This window comes from Grampus griseus (assembly GCF_964374135.1).
Source record: "Grampus griseus genome assembly, chromosome: 10".
Classification (NCBI taxonomy): Eukaryota; Metazoa; Chordata; class Mammalia; order Artiodactyla; family Delphinidae; genus Grampus; species Grampus griseus.
In genome coordinates this window covers 51,532,313-51,555,278 of record NC_139004.1, presented here as the reverse complement: position 1 = coordinate 51,555,278, position 22,966 = coordinate 51,532,313, and the positions used below count along the sequence as shown (strand labels likewise).

At 34.6% G+C, this 22,966-nt stretch overlaps 1 protein-coding gene across 1 annotated transcript in view; it reads right to left on the bottom strand.

The window, feature by feature from the left end:
- The window catches only part of STT3B (STT3 oligosaccharyltransferase complex catalytic subunit B), a 97,804-nt gene that overhangs the window by 17,737 nt on the left and 57,101 nt on the right, over nucleotides 1–22,966 (bottom strand). The window contains exons 4-7 of the mRNA XM_082663107.1: nucleotides 11,691–11,756; nucleotides 9,966–10,065; nucleotides 1,688–1,786; nucleotides 408–554 (exon numbers count right to left, since the gene is read on the bottom strand). Coding sequence (XP_082519233.1) covers nucleotides 408–554; nucleotides 1,688–1,786; nucleotides 9,966–10,065; nucleotides 11,691–11,756 — 412 coding nt within the window. The remainder of the gene's footprint in view (nucleotides 1–407; nucleotides 555–1,687; nucleotides 1,787–9,965; nucleotides 10,066–11,690; nucleotides 11,757–22,966) is intronic.

The following is a 22,966-nucleotide window of genomic DNA, read 5'->3' as shown; positions in this document are numbered from 1 at the left end:
TTAGAAATTAACTCAGAATCCAGAAGCAGACTGAAACTTATCTGGTTGACTGTTTAAAATCAGGAGATAGAGTATATGTACACAAGGGAGGGTAAACCTGCACTGTTAATACTGGAAGCTTTGAATTTTATACATTTTGGGTCTATTCATCCATCAAGAGAAGGATGTTTGGAAGTGGATTTATCAGAACCTGAAGCAGCAAAATTAAGATACTGTTAAAAAAAAAATCAAAATTTGTACTGCTATTCACATTTTAGAACCTTTGACTATTATTTTCATACAGTTTGTAAAGAAACCACAATATTTGAACTACTAGGATAAATGCAACATGTACAAAATTTGAAAAAGAATTATCTTTTGCAATAACCTAGAGACAAGATTCATATCCTACAGGTGATGACACCTACCTGTATAAGTCAAATAGATGACACTAAGGAACACAGCACCTGCAGCTAGTGATACACCCAAAAAGAACAGGGTCTGGAACTCTTGTTTTGTTAATCGGTCTCTCAGATACTGCAAGAAAGCATAAGCTTGCAGCAATGCAAAGACACCTAATTAAAGAAAAGGTTCATATAAGTAATCAACAAAGCATTTTTACCAAGGACATTTACAAACGTTAATTTGGAAGACCTTCTTAGAATACCTTGTACCATTCATATATCAGAGACTAGTCATTTGATCTGACATTTCCTTTGTCAAATGACAGTTAACCAATTAATACACCCAAAAAATTGTGTTACATATTTTTTTCAAAATGATCAGACTCCCCATACATGGCCCAGGCAAGAAAAATCTCATTTCAGTAACTGAAGCCTATTCAGCACATTAAATTCCACCCTTTGTCCCATATTTTAGCAACATGTTTTCTAGGAAAAAAAATTTAAAAAATAAAGAAACATCATTAAAAAAATAATTCTCAGATTTACTGAAGGATACAACTGACCTGGATCAGAAGAATCCTGATATATGGTTACTGTTTATAGTTGGGTGGGGGATGGAGATGGTTCAAGATTCTTACTGAGAATCTGATGATAAAAGCTATGGAACATCATCTCAGAAAGTTAAATATACTGATATTTATAAAATGCTACAAACAAAATAACTACCCACAGACTTCCTATGGATCATGCACCTTGTGTGGAGAATCTCTGATAAAGTTTTATTCACAGATCTCCCACTGTATCTTGTTATTTGTGACCGAGATTAATGATGGCAAAATGCTCTGCTTTAGGGAGAGAAATTATATGACCTTATAATCAATATGAAAGCCATTAATTCCAGTTAGTAGATATGGATAAAATATTTTAGTGAGATGTATGGAACATAAAAATGAAATGTTCCATCTAAATTTGGTAAAATGAAAACTCAGTGATACAGTAACTCAGTGTACAGATACACTATTTAATTTATACAAAGCAAATGTTATTTAGTGTTTGCAAAAAAGGATGTTTTGCTTTTTCAAAACAGTCACAGCTGGCAAGATAAGCACTTTTAGGCGTACAGTATCAGAAAGTCTCGATAAACTCTATGATATTCATATTTTATAGTGGTGATGTTTTAGAACCAATACAATGAAAATTAAAAACAACTACAAAACCCCAAAAGAACCCTTCATTCCACTGAAGATCGGCCAGTCATACCTTCACAGATTCCTTAGAAGAAACAAAATAAATATTTTTCATACCTGCAGCTGCCATGTGTTCACTTGTTCTGATTGGCTGGAATCCCACAAAGGGTATCTGCATGGATAATATTAAGCCCACAATATAGAAAGTGCTATATGCTATAAAGACAAAATAGGAAACAAGGATAATTTACTACTACCAATAAGTACTTCAAACATAAATATATACACAACTCATATATTTTTAGCAAAGTTTTAACTGAACTTATTTTAAGAATAGAATACTGAAGTGACTATTGTATTTGATACATATTTGATGGTTAATCATACATTATAAATCGTGAAATTCTTTCTGCCATTTTAAAAAATATTATTTTAAGGAGACTGGTGCTGTTTTACTCTCCTGAAAATGGAATCAAGTTTTTTTTCAATCTATCATTAATAATCAATGACATAACCCAAGAAGCTATGTAATATATAAGTAAACACCATTCCTATTGGCATTAACCCATAAATAAAGTATGCATGACCAAATGAATACTTATCATCATATTACGAATAGCTGCTATTGTCTCAAAAGCTTTTAAGTATTCACACCCTATTTATAGTCTCCTACCACTTTTGTACAGTACTTAACCAGTTTAAAAAAAAATCTTATGTCTATCCACTAAGTTTTATGTGATTAAAGAACAAAAGAACTAAGTCCACAGAAGTCAAGCCATAAAACAGACTAGTTACTGAATTTATTAGGATCTAATAAAGGAAACTTATTTGCTCTTGGCACTGAATATACTATATATTATTCTCGGCTTATATCAACCTAAGTGTATAGGTAAATTGGGGAGGGGCTACAATTTGTATAACAGACTTATTTTTGCATTTAGGTGTTCACAGATCACTACCAGACAAGCTGATTACAGTGAAAGTATTTGGAATCACTGTAATTAAAAATTATTTAGAAATGGAGTTAAAACTCATGTAAAATAGTTAATGTGAAGATTATTCCATTTATAAAGCTTACTCACATACTTTATGAAGTACAGTCAATATTTAGTTGTTGGCAAATAAAATACTCTATTAGAAAAAAAACTGCAAGAGAACTGTTATAGCAGGCATATCTGTATGCTACACATTGTACAGCACAGCATATGCTTCTCTTCACTCAACTCAGCTGAGAAAGAATGCTTATTTGCTTTTAAAAGAAATCCATTTATAGAAGGTAAATTATGTGTTAATGGTTCAAATGTTAAGTTGCCTTCCAAGCTGTCTGATGAGAGATGACTACAGTGTTAGAAAAAGGATAAGAAGCTTAAGTAAATGTAATAGGAAGGACCAACGTATAAAGTTTCTGATGACCTCAAGCTAATAGAGAACCAGTTGTCTAGAGGACGCTGCAGAAGTAACACATCCAACAATGTACTTTCCAGACATATTAATGTTGGAATACAATTTCCCTCAATAAGACAGCTGAACACAAATGCAATAAAAGTTAAGTAAATATAAATAAGAATTTCTATGTCACATATATTTGAACTGCCAACCAATTTGGTTGATGGGTTATCTAATAACAGTATGTTTCTTTAACAAATCAGTCTGTGTAGACACCCAGACGAAGAGTCACAGAGGCAGAATTAGAAAAAAAAAGGGAAAAAGGTCATTGTGTGACTTTGAACAACTACTTAAAACAAAAGTTTGTCTCCTCGCGACAGAATGAGGAGTTTAGACAAGATTTGTAGATCCCTCCCCTCTTCTGCCCCAATAATAATAAGCTAAGATTCTATGATCAACAGGTCTTTCAGACACCTAGAGCTGAGAAATTAAACCCTGGAGAAATACTGAACACACAAAGGCACAATTAGAGGGGCTTCCCTGGTGGCACAGTGGTTAAGAATCCGCCTGCCAATGCAGGGGACACAGGTTCGAGCCCTGGTCCAGGAAGATCCCACATGCCGCGGAGCAACTAAGCACGTGCGCCGCAACTACCGAGCCTGTGCTCTAGAGTCCGTGAGCCACAACTACTGAAGCCCACACGCCTAGAGCCCATGATCCGTAACAAGAGAAGCCACCGCAATGAGAAGCCCACACACTGCAACGAAGAGTAGCCCCCGCTCGCCGCAACTAAAGAAAGCCCGCGCACAGCAACAAAGACCCAACGCAGCCAAAAATAAATAAATAAATAAAATTTAAAAAAAAAAAAAGAAGTAGGTACACTAGAGTTCAAGTTAATAAAAAGATGAAGATGAGTTCAAGAAAAAGAAGTTCAATCTCGGCAAACATAAAAAAGGCCAGGTGGGACTTTAATTTGTAAACATTACTTTGTAAATATAGGTTAATGTCAAATAAATCTGAACTAACAGAAACAGACAAGTTCTCAACAATATTTTACCTATAAACATTCCTCTATCCAAATTAACCTCATTTATACCTACTTACATGCACCAATGATACAAAGCTGATAAATGTGCTATATGCAATAATCCAAAGATAACCATTTCCTTTTCAGAGAATTGGATTCATGTCTTCCCTATTTTTATCTTTTTTGGGTCACTGATACTGAGATGTTTACATAGGGGGATATACGTTCTACTTCACAGCACTCTTTAACACACCAATATTTCCATTGTTAAAGAAATGACAGGCCCCAAATGGAGTCACCTGGGCTAAAATCAAAACTTAATTCATAACCTTAATTGCAGTCACAACCTTCCCCAGGAATGCAATCCTAACTGGTCAATGTGGAATTTTCTGGTCAGCACCAATGAGGTAATTCTTTCTAAACCCCCCCCCCCCCCGCACCAAAGAAAGATGAGGTAATCTGACACATAGACCCTTCCCTCCCCAAAAGGTAGGTTACCTAAGCCTGAAAGGCATTTCTGTTTGTGAATTTCCTTGTCTTGCCTATAAAAATCTTTCCCTTTCTGAGGCTCTTTGGAGCTCCTTTCTACTTGGCTAGATGTGATGCCACTCAACTTATGAATCACTCATAAAGCCAATTAAATACTTAAAATTTACTCAGTTGAATTTTGTTTTTCTAACACTATTAAATTCAGGACTGCCTGCCAAGTAAAATAAAATGTCACAAGCTCACCTTGCTTTTTTTAATACTGCCCTTCTTCTTGAACCTGTAAAATTAGATATACATCTCCATACCTCAGTTTAAATCCCATTTACAAACCCATGTTTTAAAACAAAGAAAAAAAGAATTAGATATACTTGAGTATTAAGAAATAGTGAAGTAACTTTCAATTCTTAAAAATAAACACAATCTCCACTGCAAAATGAAAACAAGTTTTTCTCCAGTCTTTATACCACAGCATCAAACAGTGTGTTTAAAAATTATCTCTTTAATTAATTCATTCAAATATTAAGTTTATGTCTATCATGGTCAAGACTTTCTAAAAATACAAAATCTTATTAAGATCAAACCTATCGTCTAAGAGTTAGATATGTAATTAGGAAAATCAGAGATGTACACAAATAACCACAATACAATGAAGCAAGTACATGTGACATTAGTGGAAAAACCCCTGGCTCTATAAAAATTTAGAGGGAGAGAGCTCCTCTTCTTGACATGGGCATTGAAGAGGCAGTTGACAACACCCGTACCATTCTCTAATGTTCTCAAAAGACCTCAACAATACAAACACATGGCAATCATTCTCCACCAATTCTTCCTCCAGATTCTTTATGAAATTTGACCAAACTACTATCTACATCTATCACAACCTTCTATCCATCCATCTTAACCTACTTTTCTTACCCTTTAAAGCAGATGAATAAAGCCTTCCATCAAAGTAGTAAGCTCTAAGAAAACGCACAAGACCAATAATGTAGTAAATCATTTATTACATCACGACAATGTTTATCACACTGCCATCCTGTGGAAGTACAGTTACTGGCCTTCGCTACAGCAGACCATACTTCCAAAGTGTCAGAATTCCCCCCAAATTACCATTAGGAAGATATATACAAGGTCTGTTATTCTGTTTGGTTATTTTTAACCAAAGAAAATCTCTTGGGTTTGGGACAAATAGTAATCTTCTGAAACAGAACCTAAACATCTTTTCACTCTTAAAGTACTTTATGTTTTTGGGGACTTCCCTGGTGGCGTAGAGGTTAAGAATCCGCCTGCCAATGCAGGGGTCATGGGTTCGAACCCTGGTCCAGAAAGATCCCACATGCTGCGGAACAACTAAGCCCGTGTGCCACAACTACTGAGCCTGTGCTCTAGAGCCTGCCAGCCACAACTACTGAGCCCGTGTGCCACAACTACTGAAGACAGCACACCTAGAGTCCGTGCTCCACAACAAGAGAAGCCACTGCAATGAGAAACCCACACACCGCAAGAGTAGCCTGCTCGACGCAACTACAGAAAGCCTGTGCACAGCAACAAAGACCCAACGCAACCAAAAATTAAAAAAAATTTTTTTTAAAGTACTTTATTTTTTTTTTAATCCAAGGGTATGGGGTGGGACCAGACTGATATAGAGAAGAAACAAACCACTGTCCTTGACTTAAGGTGTACAAATGAATTGTTCTATTAAATAAAAGGCACTGAAAGACCTGATTCGAGTTCCAAAAGAATGTCAAGTTTTCAAGAAGCTCCTGCTGTTCCCCAAACTAACCTTTAAGTACCTTCTTAAACAACTTACGTTGACAGTACCCTTCATGCTTTTAAAGTACTGCTATACTTCCTTTTACTTAAATAAAGTTAGAAAAGGTTTTGTGAATATTATATTCCTGTTAACTTTGATCCACCATTAAATCACCTTACCATTTCTGAGTTGCTTTATCTCCTGGGTGATAATGAAAGGGCTAGCAAAATATTCCTTTGCCACCCCCTGTCTCTCTCAACCAAAACAGTACTAACCAAAAGAAACATAGTGAGGAAATACTTTAAAATTCAACCAATTTTGCTCTATTATTAACAAATATGATTAAAGGCTTGTAAGACTGTTGAAGCTTTTGACTAATAAAGATACTTTATTACGGCTTGACTACTTGACTACTGTGAATGCTGGTAAATAAGCAGGGTGAAAAATGCTAAGAAGCTTGTATGAAATTAAAGCTCACAAGATTCCCCCCCAACGCCCCCCAAAAACTAAAAATAAAAAAAACCCTCCACGGATTCTTCTCGACCAGCAGAGAGAAATCCAGTGACTAACTTAACAGATATACATAATGAGAAAAATAATTTTTCTTTTTCCAGGATGCTGTTCATTGCAAACTATGTAGAGAATGAGTCTTGTAAACTATTATTTTATAAGCTCTATTTGTAAAAGCAGCAAGAAGTGACTTGTTCAAAACACCTGAGTGGAGAGACACACAACTTTTAAAAATAGCAAATATACTTAATACTGATACCTAAAATGAAATCAAGGATAGTACAGCAGAAAAAAAACAAATAAATATAATTTGAAAGTATAAGGTGATGTTCCTTGGTAACTTCCAGAGCTAAATAGAAACAAGGAGGGCGGGGTGGAGAATTTGAACACCATGAAATTATCTAAGAGTTTGCTAATCTAACTTCATACACATCCATAACATCCCTAACCCATTTTATTTTTCTTCCCTCTGAAAAGCTCTTCTAATATTCTTATATTCTCAAGAGCCAACCAAAGCAATGTTAACTGTATGCTTTTCTAAAGTGACCAGAGAAATCCTATTCATCAAATACAAGGTCTTTTCTCAACTCTCATCCTACTTGATCTTAGTGCTAACACTTAAGAGGACTTGGTCACTGTTCATGCTTTAAACTTTTATGTAGAAAATACTCCCATTTGACCTCCTTAACAATGTATTTATCTGGCTACTTCTAACTCTTCCTTTAGTTCTTCCTCTTCCTGATTCAGGGGCATTTCACAAAAGTCTATCCCTCAACCTTCTCCCTAACTCTGTTCTCCTGATCATTACATTCTCAGGACCCCAATTTTTGAAATTAAACAAAGAAACTCTTAGTTCTTCCCCATAAGCATTTAACTTAAAATGTTTTTCCTTGTATAGTTCCAAAACAAAAAGCCAAGAGTTATTGTTTAATCTGTCATCTTCTTTTCTGGATTCCAATGATTGTTTACAGTGTTTTCAGGGTAAAGAGATTTATCATAGGTTGATATATTTCCCCAGTAAGGTATTTATTTACATGGCAGGCACACAGTTACAGTGATTTTTTTGCATTACGGGCTATGGAGCCAAAATATCTAAGTTCAGGCTTCAGCTCCATTACTAGCTACATGATTTTGAGCAAATTATGTCTTCTCTTGTTTCCTCATCTGTAAAATGAGGATAGTAATAGTACCTATCCTCACAGTGTGGTTATGAAGGCTAAGTGAGTTAAATACATGTGAAGAATTTAGGATAGTTTGTGCTTATATAAGAATAACTTGATACATACAGATTGTACTATTTCAGTGGTGATTATTATGAAGTATGCTGAAATGGCTATAAATATAATTAATATACTCTTTTAAAAATTGATATAATTTGTACTAACAAAAAAAACCTTATCCTTTTAAAATGTACCATCGAGTGGTTTTTATTATATTCACAAAGCTGTGTAACTATCACCACTGTCTAATTCCAGAACATTTCCTCACCCCCAAAAGAAACCCCATACCCATTAGCAGTCACTCCTCTACTACCCAGACCCCTGGCAACCACTAAATCAACTTCCTGTCTCTAATCTGCTTGCTGTCTTTATGGATTTGCCAGCACTGGACACTTCATACGAAAAGAATCCTACAGCATATGGCCTTTTGTGTCTGGCTTATTTTACTTAGCACAATGTTTTCAAGGCTCATGATGTAGCATGTTATCAGTACTTTATTCCTTTTCATTGCCAAATAATATCCCATTGCATGGATATACCACACTTTATCCATTCATCAGTTGATGGACATTGGTTTGTCTTCACTTTTTGGCTATCATGAATAATCAATGCTGCTATAAATGTTACAGTACAAGTTTTCGTGTAAATATATATTTTTTCTTTTCTTTTAGCTGTGGCCCACTGGCTTAGTTGCTCCGTGGCACATGGGATTGAACCCGTGTCCCCTGCATCGGCAGGCAAATTCTTAACCACTGGGTCACCAGGGAAGTCCCAGAGTCACAGTCTCCCTTTTAATATACCTTAAGCCCAAAGAATCCATGGAAAATTGTTACAGAAAATAAGACAATAAAATATTGTAAGGACTATAACGGAAGCATATAGTACACAGTTCATATAGACACATCCTAAGCAGTTACAAAGTAAATATATATTTTCAATTCTCTTAGGTATATACCTCGGAGTGGAATTGTGGGTCATATGGTAACTCTATGATTAAATTTTTGAGAAATTGCCAAACTACTATGTTTTTTAATCAAGTAAATAAGATTTATATCTTTTTGTTACTGTTTTCCAACATTATAATAATGGAATTATATTATTTTACTAAGACACTGGTTTCAGATCATAATTTCTCTGTGATTAGTTCAACCCATAAAAGTTCTGTCTCTCTCATAGAAAATGAGCTCTAAGATTTGAGACATCATCTATTATTAAGCATCTTATTCAAAAGATATGTTTTAAAACCTGTAGAGCAAATTAAAATCGTGCAGAGAAAATACTCAGTCTCTACTATGGTCCGAATGTTTGTTTCTCCCCAGAATTCAATGTTGAAAACCTAATGCCCAAGGAAATGGTATTAGGAGGTAGCCTTTGGGAGGTGATTAGGTAATGAGGGCTCCAAGGGAGCAGTGCCCTTTTAAAAGAGGCCCCAGAGAGCTTGCTCATTCCTTCTACCAGGTGGGGACAAAGAAGGTACCAGCTGTGGAACAGGAAAACAGCACTTACAAGAATGTGAACATTCTGGTTCCCTGATTTTGGATTTTTTAGCATCCAAAGCTGAGAAATAAATTTCTATTGTTTATAAACTACTCAGTCTCTGGTATTTTGTTATAGCTGCTCGAATGGACTAAGACAGTCTGTTGTATATTATACAGAAAGAGCTTTCAAAAGTTTATTAAACTGTTAAGGATCCTTATCTCTTACAGTAAGCTGAATTTGAATAATATGTATATGTGAATGACAGAAATGCCCATTCCCCCGAATTAACAAAAAAGGTTGACAAATATTAAATCTAGACTAATTTCAACAAAAACTCATTAAGGGAAAGTTGGTAACAACATACTTAGTAAAAATGCCTGACCCTCCTTATTAATACAAAAAGCAAAATAACTCTAAAATTATTTTTACCTCCTCATGAATAATACTAACCTAACAGAAATGTCTGTTCAATGAAAAGAACGTATATGAAACACCTCTTAGAAGTTGACAGCTATCAGAAGTCAAATCACTTACCTATGTAGACTCTTTTGCTGTATCTCTGCATTAGTAACAACACAAAAACATGCAGTGGAATAAGGTTGATAATAAACACATAACCACCCCAAGCAGAGACCTATGAGTAAAGAAATGCTAAGTTAAATAATTTATATATTTGCTTTTTAAAATAGATAAGTTTTGTGATGACATGTCATGACAATCTAAACATATAATAAGCAAATATAAACACTAGGATTTTTAGCAATTTTGAGATGCTTAAAAATGGATTTGTAACCTACAAATAACCTATTTTTCTTTATTTTTATTGATAAGTAAAACAACACAATACCATAAATCCAATACACTTTTATATATTCACTGGAGAAATGGTCAAATTAAATTAAACTTATAAGAACACTGAGAACAATATAATTTGTGAATTGGCAATAAAAAGACTGTCATGGAGATAGACTTTTAGAATATAGATCATCAATTTTTTAAAGAAAAAAAAACCCTTTTACTCCCTCCATTTTTGATGATAAATACATTGCAAGAAACTTCACTAAGAATAAGAACAATGGATGTTAGCATTAGTCAACAACTAAAAGGAATACTCAGATGATCTGGATGTGCTTTGTGATCCTCAAGACAAAAGGTGCTACCTTGGGTATAAATTTCTTCCTACCAATGGATACAAATCAAGATCCCAGTTTAATGTTTCGCCTGTAGCACAAAATTAGAATAATTCTATTTACCAGACAATTGAGTATGTTATGTTCTGGTCTAAATCAATAAAGGTTCTAAAGATAATGTTTATTCCAAACCAATAGAATTTATTAAGTACATTCAGTAATAGGCAATAAGGTCTGTCAAGATCAAAGTTCTTGCATGTTCTCTAATAATTAAAAGCTTAAAAGAACCATTTGTACCAACAGTCACCTTAGGAGACTATATGTTAACATACATGTTCTAACAACGCTGCCCTTGTCTAAAACGTAGAAGAACAATTTATAAGAAACGGTCTTCAGTTTACAGTTCACATAAGAACACCGGTTTACTGCTCCAGTCATATGCTATTTTTCACCAAAGACAACATTACTTCGGTTGAGTTCCAGTTCTAACTGAAGGACTTCTGGTTATTTCCAAAATTTCAGTCTAAACTTGAAAGAGAATGGGTTTGCTATTATTGAGTACAACTGCACAGAATGTGCCCTAACCTTTAACCACTTTAAAAGGGGCATGGATAATATGGAAGTACAAATTCCATGACATTTGTTTAAGAAACAAAAAAAGTTACTTAAGATTATCATTAATTTTCAGCATAAGGCTACTATATAGGCTGTGGTGTGGGAAAGAAAGGCAGGAGATTAAAGAGGTAATACTGAACCCCAATTTTAAGTAACCTGTTGAAAAAAATTATGTTAAGTAGTTTACAGGTTAACCTAGAGAATGTGATCATTATTTAGGAAAAGTTGTACATTCGAAAGAAAAGTTTTTGTTTCACTTGCTGCAAGTATTACGTTTGAGGGGTTGAGTATTAACCCTCCCCACTAAAGTAAAAGTCCATACCAGGCCCTGAAGGTGGGAGTAGGGAAGAGAGTGGTAGTAAGGAAAGAGAATACATTAAACAAAAGATCTTAAAGACTGCAGGAGAAACGAAGTGGGGAAGTAGCCCTGGCTGAGAAGGGAATGATGAAGAGTCACTGATCCAGCTGCCAAAGACTTGTTTGCCCTCATGTAGTTTCAAACATGAAATCTTACCATATAGAAATATGACAAGCAGCAGCACATCGTCCAAAAAACTGACCCAGTTTTTACAGATTTTACCTAAAAAACAAACAAGCAACTGATATAATAAAGTTTATAAATATTCCTGCTGAATGAAAAAAGGTTAAATGTTTAGTAAACTTGTATTACAAAAAGCAAAGATTATTTTTAAGAAAGAGTAATGAGATTATACAGATACTTGGATCCACTTAATATATATTACATTTATAACACTGGACAGTAGTCAGACATTTTAGGAATAGCTTTGTTTTTTTTTTTTTATTATATAGTTTTTAGTAAAAAGAATCATCTTAAAAGGAACAACTTCTATTTTTCCATTTGTAATAGTTTCTATCGTAAGATGATTAATATCAACAAATTAAGATTTTTAACTAATTTTTAACTAAAGAATAAATTTGTTCAGTAAGTCTACATTTTTACATGGTAGGTCTGCTTAGACATAACACCTTAATCTGTAGTTTTTCTTCATCTGAATGTGATCATCTATATCTCAATTATGAGCATCCATTTTTGAAAACTTATCATTACCTAGAAATTTTCAGATACCACAATCATATCTTCAATAAATTTATATTCTTAAAATTTCTAGAAGGCCTAATGATATGTCAGTAAAATTCTCAATTACTCTGAACTGGAAAGACAACGTGCAATAAATGAAGGTTCAAAAAGTTGACAAATCTCTATTGTCTTAAAAAAACTAATCAAAGAGTTTACATGCTCATTTGAAAAATCAAAATATATTAGCACCTTCAGAAAACAGAATTTAAAATTCTAGAAACACAAGCTCTAAATACTTATGCCAAGAGCAAAGGGTCATCTTTAAGATGAACTGAGTAAGAAATGATAGATGTAAGTCCTATTATAGGTAATTCTGTATTAAACATTATAGGTAATTCTGTATTAAAAGAGTTATCTCCATGTTCAAATTTAACAGTATGCTTTCTATAGAGCTTATTTCAAGGAATTCTTTACTTTCAAAATGGGCTTCTATTTCTCTTAGTACATTAAAACAAACTACAAGTGACATCCAATCTTTGGGGAAATTGTAAAACAAACAAACAAACAAAAAAGGAAGGGAGGGAGAGAGAAAGAAAAGAAAACACTCTTAGTTTTACAGCACTTAGAGCTGTAAAAGACTTCTAACAGACTATGAAACACTGCTTTGAATTCAATGTTACAGTGCACATGTGGGACAAAATACACTCCAATCTCCTCCCCCAAACCATGCCAACTTTGAAAAGGTTTACCTTTGAACAGGGTCAAATAACAAGGTGGGTCCTATTCTAAGATGTGAACAGGGGAGGGAGTATATTAAAATATTGAAAAATTTTAAAGTGAGAAAATTACAACCCTGGAATTTGTGTTATAACTTTATTCATAAACTAAAAGCCACTGAATTGTATACTTTAAAAGGGTAAATTTTATGGTATGCAAATATTATTTCTCAAAAAAAGTCTGTGCAGTGCAGCTAAAACAGTGCTTAGAGGGAAACTTCTACCTTTAAGTGCTTATATTAGAAGAGATGGTCTCAAATGACTAATTTATAATCTAGAAAAATTAAAGCCAAAACTGAGAAATAAAATAATGAAAAGAGATAACCATGTTCATGCATCAGAAGACTTCATATTGTTAAGATAAGAATTCTCCCCAAACTATGTATAGATTTAATGTACTCCCAATAAAAGTAGAAATCCCAACTCATTGGGGTAGATGTTGATAAGCCAATTTAAAATTTATATGAAGCAAAGGACTAGGAACAGCCAAAATAATTATGAAAAGAGGAACAAAGTTAAATCACTCACGCTACCTGATTTCAAGACAACATGGTGATAGATATATAGAGATCTCAATAAAACAGAAGAATCCCAAAATAGACTGACGTGTATACAGTCAACCTATTCTGACAAGGCTATCAAGGTGAGTAATTCAGTGGAGAAAGGAGAGTCTTTTCAACAATGATGTTCGAATGACAGGATATCAATATCCTCCCCAAAGAGAACCTCAGCCCTTTTCCTGCACCACAGACCATAATCAACTTGAAACAGATAACAGATCTTAATGTAAAACCTAAAACTATTGAGTTTCTAGAAGTAAAAACATGAGAAAATGTTTGTAACTTTGGGGTAGGCTAAGATTTCTTAGATGACACACCAAAAGCAAGATCCATAAAAGAGAAAATGGTAAAGAAGACTTGATCAAAACTAAAAATTTCTACTTAGAAAGATGTTAAAAAAATAAAGACAAGCCACATACTGGGAGAAAATGTTTGCAAAACACACATCTATCTGATAAAGGACTTATTTCCAGAATATATAAAGAACTCTTACAACTCAGTAATAAAAAGCCGAACAGCCCAACCAAAACATAGGCAAAAGATATGAACAGACATTTCACCAAAGAAGAAAAGGAATGGGAAATAAGTACATGAAAAGATAATATTAGTCATTGGGGAAAAGTAAGTTAAAACCATGAGATACCACCACAAAACTGTTAAATATGAACAAACTATGTGCTGGTGATGCAAACAAAATGAATGCAACTCTTCATACTCTGATGAAGGGAATGCAAAATGATAGTCACTTGCAAAAACCATTTGGCAGCTTTTAATAAAATTAAACATGTAGTTATTTTACAAACCAGCAATCCCACACCTAGGCATTTATTCAAGAGAAATGCTAGTTTATGTCCATATGAAGAACTGTATGCAAATATTTATAGCCTCTTTATTCATAATTACCAAAAGCTGGAAAACAAAATAAATTACAGCACATCCATACAACAGAATACTACTCAGCAACAAAATGTTACAAACTACTAAAACATGCAACAACATAGATGACTCTCAGAAGTATTATGCTACATGAAGTAAGTCAGACACAAAAGGCTACCCCATACTATCTGCTTCTATAACATGGCATTCTGGAAAAGAAACTCCCAGAGTCATACAGACAGAAATCAGATCTGTGGTTGCAAGTAATACGGGTTAAGGAGAGGACTGATTACAAAGGCACAGGAGGAAACTTAAAAAAAAAAAAAAAAAAACCCACAACTATAGGAGGCAATATGGTAGTAAGTATTGTTCTAAGTACTATTCTATCTGCATTAGCTCTGTTTTTGGTGACAGTAACAATAGAAGTAATAACAAACATGTACTCATCACTTTCTGTGTTCCTACAATGTTCTATACCTTTACATGCATTAACTTATTTAAACCATATGAGGTAGGTACTATTATTACTTCCATTTTATAGTTGATGAAATAGATATTCGGGAGGTTTAAACAACCCTGAGTGATAGAACTGGAATTCAAACAAACAGGAAGAAGATCCAAGAAAAACAAAACAGTGAAACAAACTAATATTTGAAACTATAATCAAAGACAACTTTCCAGAAATAAAAATGATCAATATACATGTTGAAAGGGGTCACCATTACCAGAAGTGTCAACTTTGGGACATATCCTAGGAAATTCATTAGACTTCAATGCTATAGAGAAAAAACTAATTATTACTTCAGGATAAAAAGATCATGTTTGTTATGAAACACATAAAATTAGGTTCTTGACAATAACAAGCAAAATGATGATAGTACAACAATTCCAAGAAATTCAAGTAAAGAACAAATGACCCAGATCTTTCTATCTAGCCAAACCCTCATAAATGACACTATAAAAAACAGATTTAAACATGCGAGGACTTCAGGAATATGATACTCATGGGCCTTCCCTGAGGAGTCCAATTAGAGGAATACCTTCATCCAACTGAGAGATATCATGTATAAAAAATGTATAAATAACATTAATATACAAAATACTATGCACTAGTATATAGTATAAAATATATTACATACTTAATAACATGTATTACATGTTAATATATAACAAAAGCCATATATGAAAAACCCATAGCAAACATATTCAGTGGTGAAAGACTGAAGTTTTTCCTCTATGATCAGGAACAAGACAAGGATGCCTACTTTCACCACCTCTATTCAACATAGTACTTGAAGTTCTAGCCGGAGCAATTAAGCAAGAAAAACAAATATAAGGCATCCAAATTGGAAAGGAAGACGTAACATCACCCCTGTTCGCAGATATGATCTCATAGGGAGAAAGCACTAGATTCCACATACACAAAAAACTGTTAGAGCTAATAAATGAACTCAGCAAAATAGCAAGATAGAAAGTCAACACACAAAAATCAGTTGCATTTCTATACTCTAACAATGAACAATGCAAAAAGGAAATTACAAAAAAATTTCCAATAGCATCAAAAAGAATAAAATACAAGTCAACTAATGAAGTAAAAGACTTGTATGATGAAAACTATAAAACATTGTTTAAAGAAAACAAACAAATGGAAACGTCTCATGGTCATTCATGGATGGGAGGATGACAATACTACCCAAATTGATCTACAGAGTCAATGCAATCCATATCAAAATCCAATGATTTTTTTTTTCTTTGCAGAAGTAAAAAACCCACCCTAAAATTCATATGGAATCTCAAGGGACCCCTAATAGCCAAAAGAATCCCGAAAAGAACAACAAAGACAGAGGACAAACACTTCTTGATTTTAAAACTTACTACAAAGCTAAAGTAATCGAACAGTGTGGTGCTGGCATAAAGACATACATATAATACACACAGACCAATGGAACAAAATAAAGAAACCAGAAATAAACCTTTGCATATATGGTCAAATGATTTTCAATAAGGGTGCCAAGTCCTCTCAATGGGGAAAGGACAGTCCCTTCAGCAAACAGTGCTGGGGAAACTAGATATCAATGTGCAAAATAATGAATTTGGACCCTTACCTAACAGCATATACAAAAACTAACTCAAATACACCTAAATGTTAGACCTAAAACTATAAAACTCTTAGAAGAAAACACAGGGCAAAAGCTTCATGCCATTAGATTTGGCAATGATCTCTTGGATATGACACCAAAGGCACAGCAATATAAGAAAAAATAGACAAATTGGACTTCATGAAAAATTAAAAATTTTGTGACTCAAAGACAATATTAACAGAGTGAAAAAGGCAATCCATAGAATGAGAGAAAACATTTGAAAATCATGTAACTTATAAAGGATTACTATTGAGAGTATATTGAGAACTCCTAAAACTCATCAACCGAAAACCAAAAAATCCAATTCAAAACTAGGCAAGGGACTTGAGTAAACATTTCTCCAAAGATATACAAATGGCCATTAACCACATGAAAAGATGCTCAACCTCACTGATCACTAGAGAAATGCAAATCAAAACTACAATGAGCTATCACCTCAAACCTGTTAAGACGGCTTACTATCCAAAACAAACAAACAAACAAACAAGTGTTGATGTGGATGTGAAGAAATTAGAACCCTTGTGTACTGCTAATAAGTATGTAGAATAGTACAGCTGCTACAGAAAACAATATGGTGGTTCCTCAAAAAATTGAAAATAGAATTACCACATGATCTGGCAATTTCACTTCTGGATATATACCCCAAAGAATTGAAAGCAAGGTCTTTAAGAGATATCTGTATACCTATGTTCATAGCAACATACTCATAATAGCTAAAGGATGGAAGCAACCAAAGTGTCCATCAACGAATGGGTAAACAAAAGGTGGTATATAAATACAATGGAACATTATTTCAGCCTTAATAAAGGAAGGAAATTCTGACATATGCCAGAGCATGGATGAACCTTGAGGACATTAAGTGAAATCATCCAGTCACAAAAAGACAAAAACTGTATGATCCCAATTACATGAAATACTTAGAGCTGTCAAAATCATAGAGACAGAAAGTAGAATGGTGGTTGTCAGGGGCTGGGGAAAGTTAAAATGGGGGGTTATTGTTTAATAGATATAGTTTCAAGTTTTACAAGATGAAAAACTATGGCGATGGATGGTGGTGGTGATTGCACAACATTATGATCTATTTAACAACACTGGACTCTACACTCACAAATAGTTAAGATGGTAATTTTTATGTTACATGTATTTTATCACAATTAAAAAAACACACAAAAAAACAAAAGCAACAACCATGAGATACCACTTCATACCAACAGGCAAGTAAAACAAAAAAACTAGGAAAAAAAACAAGTATTGGCGAGGATTAGGAGAAATTAAAACCCTCGTACATTGCCAGTGGAAATGTAAAACTGGGAAACCACTGTGGGAAACAGTCTGGCAGTTCCCCAGAAAGTTAATCACAAAGTTATCACGTCAACCAATAATTCCACTCTTAGGTATATATGGAAGAGAAATGAAAATATATGTCCACATAAAAACTTGTACACAAATGTCATTAACAGCACTATTCATAATAGTCAATGTCATCAACTAATGGTGAATTTAAAAAATGTGGTATTGGGTTTCCCTGGTGGCGCAGTGGTTGGGAGTCCGCCTGCATCGGGACACGGGTTCGTGCCCCGGTCTGGGAAGGTCCCACATGCCGCGGAGCGGCTGGGCTCGTGCACCATGGCCGCTGGGCCTGCGCGTCCGGAGCCTGTGCTCCACCAACGGGAGAGGCCACAACAGTGAGAGGCCCGCGTACCGCAAAAAAATAAAATAAAATAAAAAATAAAAAATGTGGTATTATCCATACAATGGATTATTCAGCCATAAAAAGGAAGTACTGATACATGTCAAAAATATGAATGATTATGCTAAGGGAATGAAGCCATACATAAAAGGTCACTTTTTTTAATGCGGGTTTTATTTACATGAAATGTCCAGAATAGGTAAGTCTTTAAACAGAAATTAAATTAATGGAGGAAAGGCATAATTGGGAGGTACAAGGTTTCTTTAGGAGGTGATAAAATGTTCTGTAGGTACACAGTGGATACTAAAAACCACTGAACTGTATGCTTTAAAATGGTTGAAATAGTGAATTTATGTTACATGAATTTTGTCTCAATTTCTTACAGTGAAATTTTAAAAAATGTTGAAAGGTAATTAACATGCCAGTTAAGGCACTCCTGCAATGATTCAGACTCATGCTATGTTAAAAGAATATAAAGAATAAAAAAACTATATATAAACAATACCAGTTTTGCATTTCATAAAAGCATACAAAATTTAAAAAATATGACAAAATGCAAATGTAGTAACACCTGGGTGATGGCTTCTTTACATTAGTTTTCTATGTTTCTAAATTTCCAACATACAGAATATATTATTAAAAAATTTATTACAAAATGTTTCAAACATATATTTGCTTTGGATGATTTTATTTAAAAAAAAATTTTTTTTTTAACTGACATAGTTGAATCTCCCTTCATACTTTCTTCCTCAATATCACCCACCCATACTCAGGAGTAACCACTATCAAAGCTGGTATATATATGGATAAATGCCATATTTTTATACTTTCATTACAAACAGGTATAAACAAACAGTACACAATATGGTCTGTACTATTTAAAATTACTGTATGTATTCTACCTTAACTTATTTTTCCATTTGGCATTATACTGTCAAGCTCCATCCATTCATATGTATTGTCAAGATATATACTTAATATGTAATTTAAATACTAAGTACTAGTTAAAAGACCTCAAAAGGATATTCCAAATTTTAAGGGTTTTTCTCAGTTGTTTTTAAACATTTTTTGGTGAATACAACAGCATCAGCAGCATCCGGCTGCTTGTCATCATCTTCATCAGCATGGGTGCTTTTCTTTCTTCTCTCTTAAACTCAAGATCAAGCAACTGTCTATGTTGATTGACTGCAACAATTCTCCTCTGAAATTCCTTGCCAAAGCAAAAATATCCACAAGCTAAAGAGCTTTAAAAGATGTAAAATACAAAAGAGAAAAATGCTACCATTTTGCTACCATTCACCTAGCTACCTAAAAATATATGAGTATTCATATATTTTGGATCAATAAAAATTTGGAGCAATTTCCAACACTGAAATAGTATGAACATAGGCTAAAATAATAAAGAAGAAAACAATTAAATATATGCAAGGTTTAAATTGAAGCTAGTACTAAGGAGCATCCTTTCCCTTGCAGGAAAAACATTAAGTTTAGATAGCTTAGCAATAAATAGATTTCTGGTTTCTGGTTCTACATGTAAGGAGCTTGGACGTCACCACTCAGTCCTAACAAGTAAAAAGCTGAACAGACTGAAAAATCAACAACTCTTCCTGGATCTGTGAGTGAGGGGAAGACACAGGACAAACTGCTGCTCGCAACAATGGAGAGACACACATGCAGGAATCAATACTGCAAATAACTGGGGGCAGGGAGGTGGGTAGGAAAACCTAAGTCTCAGTGTGGAGACTTAAAAACTCCAGGATGGACTAAGTCATATGGTGGTCCCCACAATTATGCTGGACTTGCCTTGAAGATCTTAATCAGGTTCTCACAATAAATATATGGAAAAGCAAAATCCCTTTGTTGCTTCTGGCACAGGGAGCGGAACAGAAACCATTTTGAAAAATGCAAAGGCATTCTGTTCTTAACAAGGCCTGTCCTCAGAAGAAACTATTAGCCAGAGCCTGACAAGCTGGGGTGTTATCAGAGCCTAACTGACCTGGGGAAGGGAAATACATAACTCCAGTCAGCTCTAGCCATCCTTTCCCACCTAAGCGGGGAGAGAGAAAAAAGAAACATTTTGTAAAGTTCACAGTCCAACTTACTAAAAGACTTAGACCTAATCATAGGACTATACCTTACCTCCTGATTACTAAAGGCTTATTCACAGCAATTCCTTTTACCAAGTGTATCATGTCTGGCTATGAAGACAATATTGCAGGGCATACCAAAAGGCAAAAAACCACAATTTAAAGAAACAGAGGAAGCATCAGAACCAGATATGGCAAGGATTCTGAAAGTATCAGACAAGGAATTTAAAACTATGATTAATATGCTAGGAGTTCCAATGGATAAAGGAGATAGCATGCAAGAATAAATGGGAAATGTAAGCAGAGAGCTGGAAATCCTAAGAACCAAAAACAAAACAAAACAAAAAACAAAACAAAAAAAAGAGGCTACAGGTGAAATGAAGGATGCCTATGCTGAGTTTATGAATAGACTGGCCATGGCTGAGGAAATCATCTCTGAATTAGAGGCTATATCAATAGAAACCTCCAAAACTGAAAAGAATGAAGACTAGAAAAAAAATAAAACAGAATATCCAAGGTCTGTGGAACAACAACAAAGGTATAATATACATGTAATAGAAATACCAGAAGGAGAGGAGAAAAAGGAACAGAATATCTGAAATGATAATGACTGATAATTTCTCCCAATAAAGTCAGCCATCAAACTACAGATCCAGAAAGCTCAAACACTAAGCAACAAATGCCAAAATAACCAACCACAACTAGGCATACCTTTTTCAAACTACAGAAAATCAAAGATAAAGAAAAAAATCCTGAAAGAAGCCAGAGCAAAAGACACCTTGCCTATAGAAGAACAAGGATAAGGATTACATGACTTCTACTCAGAAACCATACAAGCAAGACAAAAAGTGAAATATTTAAAGTATTGAGAGAAGAAAACCTCCAATCTAGAATTTTGTGCCCTGTGAAATTATCCTTCCAAGTTAAAGGAGAAATAAAGACTTTCTCAGACAAACAAAAATTGAGGGAATTTGTTGACAGATTTGCCTTACAATAAATGCTAAAAGTTCTTTAACAAGAAGGAAAATAACATAGATCAGGATCTTAGATCTACATGAAGAAAGGAAGAGCATCAAAGATGAAGTAATGGTAAATTTAAAACTTTTACTTTTCTTATTCTTAATTTATCAAACAGAAAAGTCTGTTGAAAATAATAATACCAACAATGTATTCTATTATGTATGCTCATATAAAAGTGAAATGAGTGACAAGTTATGATACAAGGGACAAGAGGGAGGAATTAGGATTATTTTGTTATTATAAGGTACTCACTGCCTATAAAGTGATACAGACAGACCTCAGAGATATTGTGGGTTTGGTTTCAGACCACCACAATAAAGTGAATATTGCAGTAAAGCAAGTCACATGAATTTGTTTCCCAGGGCATATAAAAGCTATGTTTCCACTAAATTGTAGTCTATTAAGAGTACATTATGGGGCTTCCCTGGTGGCACAGTGGTTGAGAGTCCGCCTGCCGATGCAGGGGACGCGGGTTTGTGCCCCGATCCGGGAAGATCCCACATGCCGTGGAGCGGCTGGGCCCATGAGCCACAACTACTGGAGCCCACACACCTAGAGCCCATGCTCCGCAACAAGAGAAGCCACCGCAATGAGAAGCCCGCGCACCACAACGAAGAGTAGCCCCCACACGCTGCAACTAGAGAAAGCCCGCGTGCAGCAACAAAGACCCAACGCAGCCAAAAATAAATAAATTAAATAAATTAAACAAAAAGAGTATATCATGCTTTAAAAAACCAACACATATACTTTAATTAAAGAGTACTTCATTGCTAAAAAATGCTAACCATCATCTGGGCCTTCAGTGAGTTGTAATCTTTTTGCAATAGTAACATCAAAGATCTCTGATCACAGATCACCATAACAAATATAATAATGAAAAAGTTTGAAATATTGTGAGAAATACCAAAATGTGACAGAGACACAAAGTGAGAAAATACTGTTGGATAAATGGCACTGACAGACTTGTTTGATGCAGGGTTGCCACAAACTTTCAATTTCTAAAAAAGCAGTATCTGTGAAGTACAATAAAATGAGAATATGCCTGTATAGTATTCTTTGAAAGTGAACTTGGATTAGCTGTAAATGTATGTTGCAAACTCTATGGCAACCACTAAAAAGTTATAAAACAAAGTATAACTGATATGCCAGAAAAAGAGAGAAAATTGAACATATAAAATGCTTAGTTAAAACGACAAAAGGGGGGCTTCCCTGGTGGCGCAGTGGTTGAGAGTCCGCCTGCCGGGGCAGGGGACGCGGGTTCGTGCCCCGGTCTGGGGGGATCCCACGTGCCGCAGAGCGGCTGGGCCTGTGAGCCATGGTCGCTGGGCCTGCGCGTCCGGAGCCTGTGCTCCGCAGCGGGAGAGGGCACAGCAGGGAGAGGCCCGCGTACTGCAAAAACAAAAACAAAAAAAACGACAAAAGGTAGAAAAAAAAAAGAGTATAGAACAAAAATAAAACAAAGAACTAAAGAGTTCCAACTAGAAGACAGTAACATATATGGTAAATATTAATCCAACTAATAACAGCCATCTGAACATCAATGGTCTAAATGCACAACTTAAAAAAACAAATTGTCAGGGTGTATCAAAATCCAAGACCCA